At 44.0% G+C, this 12,810-nt stretch overlaps 1 protein-coding gene across 1 annotated transcript in view; it reads left to right on the top strand.

The window, feature by feature from the left end:
• Nucleotides 1–10,214, top strand: part of PTPN9 (protein tyrosine phosphatase non-receptor type 9) — a gene marked incomplete at its 5' end in the record, with an annotated part of 82,294 nt that extends 72,080 nt beyond the window's left edge. The window contains 5 exons of the mRNA XM_079699008.1: nt 739–805; nt 6,534–6,612; nt 7,821–7,971; nt 8,390–8,597; nt 9,403–10,214. Coding sequence (XP_079555134.1) covers nt 739–805; nt 6,534–6,612; nt 7,821–7,971; nt 8,390–8,597; nt 9,403–9,617 — 720 coding nt within the window. The 3' untranslated portion in view covers nt 9,618–10,214. The remainder of the gene's footprint in view (nt 1–738; nt 806–6,533; nt 6,613–7,820; nt 7,972–8,389; nt 8,598–9,402) is intronic.
• Between the last annotated feature and the right edge of the window lie 2,596 nt (nt 10,215–12,810).

The raw sequence follows: 12,810 nt of genomic DNA, 5'->3' as shown, positions 1-12,810 counted from the left end.
GTTGTGACATGCGGGATCTTTAGTTGCTGCATGCATATGGGATCTAGTTCCCTGACCAGGGGTCGAACCCAGGCTCCCTGCATTGGGAGCGTGGAGTCTCAGCCACTGGACCACCTGGGAAATCCCCTGTTTTTTCACTTTCTTGATGGTGTCCTTTGAAGCACAAAAGTTTTCAGTTTTCATGTAGTTCAATTTATGTTTTTTCTTTTGTTGCTTGTGCTTTTGGCATCATATCTAAGGAGGCTTTGCCTAACCCAAGGTCACAAATATTTAATCCTATGTTTTCTTCTAAGAGTTTTATAGTTTTAGCTCTTACATGAGGTCTGTGACCCATTTGGAGTTAGGTTTTTTGTTTGTTTGTTTGTTTTTGTTTTTTGGGGGGTTTTTTTGACTCGCTGTGCGGCTCGCAGAATCTTAGTTCCATTACCAGGGATTGAACACGGACTATAGCAGTGAAAGCGCTGAGTCCTAACCACTGGACCGCCAGGGAATTTCCTGGAGTTAGTTTTTGTATATGATGTGAGAAAGGAATAAGCTTCATTTTTTCTGCATGTGGATATCCACTTGTCCCAGTAACATTTGTGGAAGTGAGGTTTTGAATTGGTCCTTTCACTCCTCATTTTCTGCCTGACAAAAAGAGAAAATTCACACCTTGAGCTTTATTTACTTAGTACATCATTTTCCTACCCAAATGGTATATCCCACACAGCTGCAATGATATTTCCTTTTTATCATTAGACAGATTACATCAATGCCAGTTTCATGGATGGCTACAAACAGAAGAATGCTTACATTGGGACACAAGGTAAGTAGTCTGCCCCTCACAAATTGGTTTTGTGTCATCTACCTGTGATTGTTGGCATCAGATGATAGCATAATTTTTAAAGGAAATGGTAACTTGAAGTGATGTTGCAGCCACTAGATCTTGGCCTTTCATAAAGATTGAGGGTTATTGAGGAAGGCAGATGAGAGGTGTAGAGTTTCTGTACCAGATGTGCCTGGAAACTCACTGCATAGAGATAAACTAGAGATTTGAACACACAACATTACTACAAGTTTTTGGACTGTGTCTTAGTGTTACCAACCCAGGGGAATGGGACATCAGAGTTCACTGGCCAGTGAGATGCTCCTTATGTCGAGTAGGACATAAAGGAATGGCAATGGGACTTCCCAGAGATTGAGTTCAGTCTATGAATGGGTGTTGCTGGCTTAAGAGGCTTTTGCTGGTCCCTGTACCATCACAGAGCACGCCAGCAGTCTCTGACATGGATAGTCTTTGCTAGGTCTGACAGTGGAGTATTGGGCGCTCTAGGAGGATTTCAGATGGAGCCTCTGTTAATATTCTTGTGGGCCCTAGTACTACTCCTGACCTGTCCTTTGCCATCTCAAGGAGAATACTAGGTTTCCTTCAAAGAGAGTGGTGAGAAATCACAACATAGGAGGACATGACAGGCCATCATATGGAATTAAGGCCCTTTGACCATTGTGGAATATGGCCAGCAAGAGATCTGGCGGATACCTCCTTAACCAAGTGATCACACTTAATATCACCAGTAATGGACAAATAGATATTATATGCCTCCTGTTGTGGTATAGTGAGAACTACACAACATAACCTATGTTGTATGTTGCCAGTTTGCTTTTTTAAAATAAATTTATTTATTTATTTTTTAAAATTTTGGCTGCGTTGGGTCTTCGTTGCTGCGTGCAGGCTTTGTCTAGTTGCAGCTAGTGGGGGATGCTCTTTGTTGTGGAGCACGGGCTCTACACGCACAGGCTTTAGTTGTGGCACGTGGGCTCAGTAGCTGTGGCTCATGGGCTGTAGAGCGCAGGCTCCATAGCTGTGGCGCCTGGGCTTAGTTGCTCCACAGCATGTGGGATCTTCCCAGACCAGGGCTCGAACCCATGTCCCCTGCATTGGCAGGCGGATTTTTAACCACTGCACCACCAGGGAAGTCCTGTTGCCAGTTTTTAAGTCTGAATCTAATAATGAGAAACAAAACTGACAAATCCAGATTGTGGAACGTACTAGAGACCTGGCTTAGACTTTTCAAAGTTAATGCCATGGGGGAAAAAAAAAGACAGGGAACTGCTCTGGATTAAAGGAGACTAAAGAGACATAACCAAAGGCAGTGTGTCATCTTGCAAACTCAATTTGGAAAAAAATTTGTTAAGGACAAACTATTGGGACAGTTGGATACTGTGTATTAGATAATATTATTGTATTAATGTTTAGTTGCTGCAGTGTGATAATGGTATTGTTCTACAGGAGAATGTTCTTGTTCTTCTAAATACGTGTTCAAGTATTTAGGAGTGAAATGTCATAATGTCTGAAACTTAAATAGTTCAGTAAAAGAGAAAATATGTGTTGTGTATATATAGAGAAGCAGGCTTTGCAAAACGATAGCTAAAAATGATAGCTTTCGAGCTAAAGAATGTATGAGTACATTGTACCATTCTTTCAACTTTTTCCTTTTTTTTGATTTATTTTTGGCTGTGTTGGGTCTTCGTTGCTGCGCACAGGCTTTCTCTAGTTGAGGCGAGCGAGGTCTACTCTTCGTGGCGGTGTGCAGACTTCTCATTGCGGTGGCTTCTCTTGTTGTGGAGCATGGGCTCTAGGCGCACGAGCTTCAGTAGTTGTGGCACGTGGGCTCAGTAGTTGTGGCTCGCGGGCTCTAGAGCACAGGCTCAGTAGCTGTGGTGCACAGGCTTAGTTGCTCCGCGGCCTGTGGGATCTTCCCGGACCAGGGATCGAACCCATGTCCCTTGCATTGGCAGGCAGATTCTTAACCACTGCGCCACCAGGGAAGTCCCTCAACTTTTTGTAGGTTTAAAATTTCTCAAAATAGAAGTTGAGGGAGAAGAAAAGGGAAAAGGGCCTTTGGATTCTTGGTATATTGTAATTGGTCTGATGGTTACAGATTTATTGTTTTTCCCTTAGGAGGGACTACTCTCTCCAAGAGTCCTTTCAAGACCCTAGGAACAAATAAGAGAACTATCAGGAAAGATTTTTGGCAGGTATAGATTAGGATGTGATCTGCCTGAGAGTAGGACTTTGTTGAGGAGGATGACCGTGGCATGGATGGGCTTATGGAGGGTAAGGATTGACTCTAGGGGTCTCAGAATGCTCCTCTCTCCAGGTTTAGAAGGCAAGGGCACTTCTTAGAGTTGCTAGTTCTTCAAGGATTGGATCCTTTAGGCTGGTTCTGAAGGCCGTGTGCAGGAGAAGAAGCTCATCCAGGAGTATGAGAGAAAGGATTTCTTGAGTTGAACACTGACCATCTTTAGAAGGCATCAGCACTCTGTTAGGACTGGAAAATGGGATCCTGTGATGTTGAGAAGGCTGGTTTGGTTTGTCTGGTTAACCTTCTTGGCTGTGTTCAGTATTCTGATTTTTATTCATAATATTTCTAATAATACCTGTCATTTATTGAAAGTATCTATTATATATTAGATATACAATCACCATCTAATTATTGTAGACACTCTGCAAGGAAGGTTTATTAATCCATGAACAAACTGAAGCCCAAAGAGGTTAGGTGACCTTTGGTCACACAGCTAGTAAGCGACACAGACAGGATTGGGCACATGTCTGTTTGATTCAAAAGTCCTTGCAAGCCAGGTTAGTGGATTGTTTCATCCATGTCGGCATAAACTGCTGACTTTATTTCTTCACAGAAGTCTACTGTTAAGGAGTCTAATCTGGGAAGTGTAACTTTCCCTTCTAAATCTCTCTTTTACGCCTTTGAGGAAATTATGACCCTTCTCTGTCTAGCCTTGAGTCTAAGTGGTATTATCAGGTGCTCTGATTGGCAACAGCAATTTTGCCAGTGGTTTGAATGTGGAAAATAAAGTATATGAGAGCTGCTGTGATGCAGTATAGTGCAATGTGAACAAGGCTAAGAGTCAGAGGTGGGGAAAGGGTGTTTTTATTATCTTCTTGACATGCATGCTATGGTAATGCCATGTCCGTTGTAGAAAATGAAGATGAAAATCACTCATAACCCAGAGACCAGAGAAAATGTTAACATTTTGCAGCATCTCCTTCTAAACCTCATTCTGTGCATACAAATAGATATGGACATATAAACTATCTAACAAAATGGGATTTTTCTATACATTATCTCTTTTTTCTGTTGATGGTTGTCTTGTGGATACCTTTCCATAGCAAAAATACAGATCTTATAATATCACCTTTATGGACTGCTTAAATTTGGGGGTATGCCATAATTTAACATCCTCTCTTGTTAGACATTTAGCTTATTTCCAAGACTTCACATGCTCCTGGCAGTGTCCACTTCTGCAAAGACGGAATTCTAGTATCATAAAATGTTAGTGCTTCCTAAGAGACTTTAGCAAAAATGGTAGTGCAATTAGCAGATTTCCACGACAGAATCAGCCCTTGGTACTGCCCTGCTTCCCTGAAAGCAAAGGAGGAAAAAGCACTGGGGAAGTACAAGGAATTATCCTCAGTTGTTACTCACTTGATTGAAAGGGAGTTATTGGCTCACAGGCATCTTCAACGTTCCTGCTGAGTGCCCAGCCCTGTACAGATTCTAACTCTAAAAGGAGTAGTTGATGACATAGCCCTTGCCCTCAGCACCATGTTTGGCTGAGTTATGATTACTTCTCACAAAGTAAAATGACTGATGTAAGACCATGTACATTAAATGGTTAAGATGTTTTGATCCAGATGTGCCATCAAGAGCTGGGATGAGAGGAAGCCCTACAAGGAATGTGGTGTTGGGGCTTCCCTGGTGGCACAGTGGTTAAGAATCCGCCTGCCAACACAGGGGACATGGGTTTGAGCCCTGGTCTGGGAAGATCCCACATGCCACGGAGCAGCTAAGCCCATGAGCCACAATTACTGAGCCCATGCACCACAATTACTGAAGCCTGCGCACCTAGAACCCGTGCTCTGCAACAAGAGAAGCCACCGCAATGAGAAGCCCACGCACTGCAATGAAGAGTAGCCCCCACTTGCCACAACTAGAAGAAAGCCCGCGTGCAGCAATGAAGACCCAACACAGCCATAAATAAATAAATACATACATACATACATACATACATAAATTTTTAAGAAAAGGAATGTGGTGTTAAGAGAAAGCTTTAAGGAAGAGGCAGCACTTGAAAATGGGTAAAATGTTGATCATTTTGCAGTGTATAGAAATATCAAACAACGTATAAATCCCTGTATGTTGTACACTGGGAACTAACATAGTGTTGTAGGCCAATTATACTTCGAAAACAAACTCATAGAAAAAGAGATCATATTTATGGTTACCAGGGGTTGGGGGAAGGGGGAAATTGGATGAAGGCAGTCAGAATGTACAAATTTATTGATATAAGCTGAATAAGTACTAGGGATGTAATGTGCAATGTGATAAATATAATTAACACTGCTGTGTGTTATACATGAAAGCCGTTAAGAAAGTAGAACCTAAGAGTTCTCATCACAAGGAAAAAAGGGTTTTTTTCCTTTTAAATTTTGTATCTATATGAGATGATGGATGTTCACTAAACTTATTGTGGTAATCATTTCATGATATAAATAAGTCAAATCATTATGCTCTGTATACCTTAAACTTACACAGTGCTGTTTGCCAATTATAGCTCAATAAAACTGGAAGAAAAAAAAAAGAAAGTGGGTAGAAAGTCCAATGGCAATGGAGGTGAGAGAATGTGAACAAAGGAATAGAGGCAGAAGTGAGCTTGTGTGTCTATATTGTGATGAAGCAAGTTTTTAGAAAGATTAAACTGGCAAGCGTATCCAGAATAGACTGGAAGAAAAATTCCTATTCAGAAAAGTAAACCAAGATGGTGTTACAGGAACTCAGACAAAAGATGATATGGTCTTTGTGCCAGTGAATTTCGGCAGGAAGACCAGGATAGGGACAAGAGGGTAAAAACCAAAAACATTCCAAAGGCAAAAAAAATCTAGGACTTGGTGTCTGTTTCTGGGAGATGAAAGAAATGGGTAAGTCAGAGTTGACTCTAACTTTTTGAGACTAAGTCATTTAAGAATGCCAGTACTGTTAACAGAGTTGAGAAAGTAGAGAGAGAAAGCTAATTTTGAAGGAGGAGACTGAATTGCAAACATGAGGGGTCTGAGGAGATGGATGAGGGGACATGGAAGGGGAATGGTTTAGTAGGCAACTGGTGATTATAAGGCTTAGGTGAGGTGAAAGCAGCTAGAGACATGTGCACAGTTGACACTCTCAGTCTGGATGTGATAGCTGAAGCCCTGTTGATGAGGCTCTAAGAGGATATGTAGCAATGCTTCTCAAACTGTAGCCTACCTACAATTTTACCTGGGAATCTTGTTAAAATGCAGATTGTGCATTTCTAATACTCTCCCATACGATGCTGGTGCTGCTTGCCCAAGGACCACCCTGAATATCTGGGATATAGTCAAAAAGGCAGGGAGCCAGCGTATGTGCTTTGGAATTAGTAGTTGGGAAAAAACAGAAGAGCCTAAGAAGGAAAGAAGAGCTTCCCAGGGTCACATTCCTTGTCTTCTACTTTCATTGTAGGCCCTTTGGAGAATACCTATCGTGATTTCTGGCTCATGGTATGGGAGCAAAAAGTCTTGGTGATTGTCATGACCACCCGGTGAGTTCATCCTTTTTCTACCCATTGCACTTCTCCCCTCCCCCCTCCCCAAGCATGGATGACTCTAGAGGGGAGTTTAGCTCTTAGAAACAATGAGGATTAGGAAAGCCATGGCAAAGAGTTTGAGATGTCTTAGCTTTTTTCTTAGCTGACCCAGAGTTAACAGAGCCAGGGTATGGTGGAGATTGATAGATCTAACTTGTCAAAGCTTTAATCCATGGCTCTGGTGACCCTGTGCCAGTTACAGCCTGTCCTGAGGTCCTGGCCTTAACTACTAGAGGAAGCATTGGGAAACATGGAGCAATTTACTTTTAGCCTGCTCCCTACTTCCAAAGGTCAGCCGTCTTCCTGGCTTCTGAATTACCAGTTCCCCTTAGTTCTCCCTTTCCCTGCTACTTTTGACCATTTTTCTTCTTGTTCATATTTCCACCTGTAGGAGAACTTGAAAAAAAGAGATGTGAAACATAATAGGTCAGGCAGGAAGCTCTTGACGAAAGGAATATTTTTGAAATTTTGGTGTACGTATCTGCCAAAACTTTAGGAATTAATATTTCATGAGTATCATCATTATCATTATGATAATTATAACCCATTTCAGATGAGGAGAAAAAAATTAATGAGAATGTTTGCTAAGGTCGCTTCCTCATGGCACTGTTACAAGCCACCTTTGATTTGGAGGGGAGGTAGTGGAAGAAGTACTACCTTGGAGTACTTTGGAGCCACTGAAGAGTAGTGAGGTGGACTTTAGGCCTTTACATAAACCTCCTGTTGGCATCCCAGGAACTGTGCCTTTCCCACTCCTCTATCAGCCATGGGCTCTCACTGGGGAAGAGAATGAACAGTAACTGAGATATAGGGCAGAGAGTTCGACCTGGCCCACCATATTTTCTCTACTGTCCTTCTTTGTCCACCCAGTATTTATGCCAGATATGTGAGGAGTACCAAGAGGTATCAGGAAAGGGACCAAATGGATGTAGCTGGTGCTCAATAAATGTCCACTAAATGAGTACATGCAGAAAATTTAGCTGTTGTTACATCTGTTTAGAATGAAGTTTTCCTTTTTCTGCCAAGAAGCAAGGGGATAGATTAGACAGAAGCAATGCAAGAGATGACACTTCTGCCTAAGGGTACAGCAGGTCATGGGTAGAGCAGAGTTATTGCTGTGGAGAAGAAGGATGGAAGGCTTATCTTTCTCTGTGTGTCTTCAGCTTTGAGGAGGGCGGCAGGAGAAAGTGTGGCCAATACTGGCCTTTAGAAAAAGACTCTCGGATCCGATTTGGCTTCCTCACAGTGACCAATCTAGGCGTGGAGAATATGAACCATTATAAGAAAACAACGCTAGAAATTCACAACACAGAGGTAAATTTTATTTTCTCACTCTTTTGAAGCTGGGGGAAAACCTTTACTGTAAAGAAAATCTCCAAAGGGAGGCAGGATTCCAAGGAGCTTATAAGTTACTTCCATTCTTCTGGAAACAGGATCAGGATATTCGACTCAGAGCCAGAATAGCCATATTGTCTCAACACAACAGTGGCGTTACTTAGGAATGAAACTTTTTATAACATAAGAAATCTGGATCATATAATATAGGAATTCTGCCCTCTCCAGACATTTAATCTTTCCTTTGCGTTCGTAGAGAAGCAATTGTGGAGAAAGTTGAGGGTGATAGGAACCTTGGTGATAGCAATTCCAGAGGGTTGAGAATCTGGAAAAGCCAAAGGTAGTCAGAGGCAAGGAGAAATGACCTCATTAACTTTTGCTTCTTTTTTTGTCCAAGGAACGGCAGAAACGCCACGTGACCCACTTTCAGTTCCTGAGCTGGCCAGATTATGGTGTCCCTTCCTCGGCAGCTTCCCTTATTGATTTCTTGAGAGCCGTCAGGAACCAGCAGAGGCTGGCTGTCAGCAGCATGGGAGCACGCTCCAAAGGGCAGTGCCCTGAGCCACCCATTGTGGTCCATTGCAGTGCAGGCATTGGCAGGACAGGTAATGCACCTGATGCAGCTCTTGGAGCATCCAGAGGCACTAAGGGTGGGGGAGGAATAACAAAGCTCTTAGTTGCCAGAATGTGAGTATTTGATCCATTGGTGGTGAATTACCATGAAAAATTCCTCTTTAATGTCCTTTTAGTATCCCTAGTGTTAGGTGTACTGGCCAGAATATATACTTCACAAGCCAAGTCCTCTAGGGGTTTGATGCTTTATACATCCCATCAGCATGATTATCTTCTGATCCCATCACTGTCACCTGGATGTCCCAGAGACCTTCAGCTGGGCTGTTGCTTTCTTCCCATACCCTTCCCTGGGGAGCTTTCCACCCTGGACCGTGCTCTCCATTCTGGAACCAGTTAGCAGCTTTTGCCTTAAGGGGATGTACATTGCAGGGACTGTTGGCCTTCTAGTTCAGAGGTCCCTTTGGGAGAAAGGAAGAATAGGTTTGTGTTAGGTCTCTGTAGAGAAGTTGTGGAATCTGAAAATTAGGGCCCAGGTGTGGGAGTGCTGTCATTCTATCTGTCTGGGATTGAAGCAAGAAGTCCCTCTGTCACCTTCCCACCTACTCTTCCTGTTACCCCCATATATGTCCTGAGAGACAAGAGGTCTCCTCATTTCTCTGGCCTTCAACACTCCCTGTGACCTCCTCCTTGAGCCCTTTCAGGCCTAAGGCCAACTGGCCTCCTGCCATGAGGCACCTTGCCATTGAATTCATTCATCCAATCCTGCCTGGGTTATTTGGTAGAGGGAGGGAAAGAGGAGAGGTAGATCAGGTATGACCACTTCCTTCCTTCCTTCAGGTACCTTCTGTTCATTGGACATCTGCCTGGCACAGCTGGAGGAGCTTGGCACCCTAAATGTGTTCCAGACGGTGTCCCGCATGAGGACCCAGAGGGCCTTCAGCATCCAGACCCCTGAGCAGTACTATTTCTGCTACAAGGCAATCCTGGAGTTTGCAGAGAGGGAGGGCATGGTGCCCTCCAGCCACAACCTCCTGACCATGGAGGGTCAGTAACTGTCCCACGAGCCTCCTATCTGCTGCCCAGACTTCCTTAAACTACCCTGGACACCGCTGAGCCTATAGGTTGCCATCAGTTACACTGAAGCCATGGACCAACCTCTTTCTCGTGTCTCCCGGCGCACGCGTGCACGCAAGGCAGCCTTTCCCTTTGGCTAGATAGATGTGGTGAAATTGCCACTAGAAAGGGCCAGCAGCAATGTGTTCTTAATTCCTAGCACCTGCTATCGAACTGTGCCTTATTAAAACCAAATTGTGGCATCGATTTTTGCCAGGGGCCCCGAGGTAAGTGGGGAAGGAACCTCCCTCCCCCCTTTCCCAATGCCATTCTCCTTCTCAAGGTCTCTTTCCATTCCTTCCCTTTGCTAGGATTTCACGGGGAGGTTTGGTGAGCATCCACCTCCTTCCCAGAGAGCTTGACCAAGTTACATATTCTAGAGAACGTCCTGAGTGCCAAGCACGTTTATACCTAGGGCGTGTATTCCAGTCTTTTCTGTCATTCTCTGTGTGTGCGTGTGTGTATGTGTACTTATGTGTATGAGTCCATACGTACGTGTGTATATAATATATACTGTATGTGATAATATGGTCGTATTCTATAAATACATATACACAGAGATACTCCTTTGTAGAAGTTCCTGGGGCTTCTTGTTGCAGTTCAGGACTCCTCGCTTTTTGGATCCTACTGTTTATCCTGGACGAGCTGGGGTTGGGGATCATGTTGCCTGTTGTCAGACCGCAGAGTGGTGGAAGAGGACACACACACATCCACTCTCCATGCTCCTGCCACAGGCCCTCATCCTTATATAATGACTTATCTCTCTCCAGGATGCTGCCTGTTGGAGCCAAGAATACTGGTTTGTGGTGACACTGGTTTAATTCAGCATGGATTGCCCTTATCTAACGGTTTTTCCTCTGTTTACTTTGCCAATTTTGGGAATAGACCGCCACTGTGATTCCAGACTCTCTCTCCCCTCTCCCTATCCCTTGGGGATTGGGATTGGGGCAGAGATGAATTCACTGAGCAGCCAGAGCCAAAAGCAATCGGTACGAAGTCTTAGAAGGAAAGAGAGGGAGCCCACATGTGAGAGAGAAGAAACTACATACTATGAGACTCCCTCCCTGAGAGAATGAGCTGGGGCCCCTTTTTCTTTTGCTAGAACGTTCTTTTTCTTATGCAGCTTGGCCTTGTCCACTCATATGCCCATCTCTTTCTTGCCTCTAGCCTGCCAGACCCTGGAGCTCAAGCTGGGTGGGTTCTGTGTCAATAAAAAGCTTAACCCCTGTCTGGGTGAAGCAGTCCCCTGCAATCACTGTTTTCCCCCTATTCATTCAACCTGTCCCTGTCTGCTCCCGGCCTCCCTAGCCTGATATGCCAGGGATGGAATCAAGAGTCCCAGCATTCCACATTCCCAAGAAAATCCCAGGAACCCCTAAAACTTCTTCCCCTATCACAGATGAGGTTGGCAGCTGATCAGACCTCAATAATTTTATACTGTAATAAGCTTTTTGAATGTATATATTCTTATTTTTACAATCTTTTCGTTTTGTATTTAACGTCAATGGACTGAGTCAGATTCAGAAAATAATTGTAATGTTCATATTCGATATCTTACAGCGATACAGTTTTGTATTTACATATAAATATACCGACATGATCAAATCCTTTTAGCTTCATCAATTTAGTAGCAGTCTGGGGCTGGGAAGGTGAGGAGGGGCTCCAAGAGCTGGTCTGGGAGGGATGGGGAGGCAGGGAGGAACCCAAGGCCTCATAGCCTTTCAGTTCTGAGAGCTGCCCATCTTGCACAGGGAGACAAAGGGAACCAGCACCAGTTGACTGCTTGCCAAGTGCCAATCGCTGTGGTTGGTGCTTTCCCCCCCATTACCTCATTTAAACCTCACAACAATCCAGTGAGATGTTATTCTCCCTCCCTTCTGTTTCTCTGTAGATGAGAAAGGTAAGGTACAGAGGGTTACAGTGAAGGTAAGGTTTAGCAGGCCCAGCTCTAGAACTGGAGCTCAAGTTGGTCTGCTTACAAAGCTTTGGCCTCTTTACTGCGTTGCTATCTCAAAGATCGAGATAGTGTTTTGTCTTTGGAAATGAGTTTTTTTAATGTTCTGTTCAAGGTGTAGACAGTTCTTAAGTTCCAGATAGTTGATCTTGACTAGATCTGTATATAATAGACAAGAAGGGTTTCTGACAGAGTTGGTGACTGATTCTCCCAGATAGGACCTCCTGGTACAGGTCCTCAAGTCTGCAGGGTACCAGAGGGGTCATTCTCCCAGGGAAACCCCATACATTTGGTTACACTGGTACCTTTGTGGGAAGATCTTGAGTCATTTGCATCTCTCTCTTAGAGTAGAACCAGAAGCTTTGTCCACGTAGGACCACTCCCCATGCTGTGTAGCTCCTCCCTGTTGACCAGTGACATCTGTGCAGTTGAAGCAGTTCTGGCATGGGGTGTTCTTAATAAAAGTGACAGCAGCTGACATTTACTGGTTGCTTAACTCTATTCCAGGTACTGTTCAAAGTGCTTTCTCGGTATTATCTCATTCACCCTCAAACCAAACTTTCGAGGTAGGTATTGACAGAAGAGAAAAACTGAGGCACAGGAAATTAATTTGCCACAGCAAGAACTCGGACCATCTGACTCAGACCTCTAAGGATCCATCTCCTGATCTTCTAACAAAACATTCTTGAGTTTCTTACCTTAATCAAAAGCTGACGTATAGTGCAAAAATTAAGCCAGACCTTTCTTTGGATGTTCCCTTGGGGACAAGCAAGCATAATAGGTAAACAGAGATACCTGAAATCTGGGAAATCAGAGAGGTTAGGGGTTTGGGGAAGTATGTAGGAAACAAGATTAATGATAAAAGATTTGGAGGAGGTGGACTTGAACTGTCATTTATTTGAAGAGACTGTAGCCCAACTGCTGTGTAAATTCAGAAGTTATGCATGAGTTCTTCATTGCACATCTAAGGATTGGTGAGGTTATCACTTGTGAGGGCTCCATAAAAATGCAGTTTCCTGGGTCCTGCCCAATAGGTGGTTGAGTGAGTGGCAGGATGAGCCAGGTTTGTTTTTTTTTTTTTTGCAGTATGTGGGCCTCTCACTGTTGTGGCCTCTCCCGTTGCGGAGCACAGGCTCCGGACACCCAGGCTCAGCGGCCATGGCCCACGGGCCCAGCCG

Source organism: Hyperoodon ampullatus (genome assembly GCF_949752795.1).
Source record: "Hyperoodon ampullatus genome assembly, chromosome: 3".
NCBI lineage: Eukaryota > Metazoa > Chordata > Mammalia > Artiodactyla > Ziphiidae > Hyperoodon > Hyperoodon ampullatus.
The sequence above is the reverse complement of the archived record's forward strand: the minus strand, read 5'-3'. Positions and strand labels throughout refer to the sequence as shown.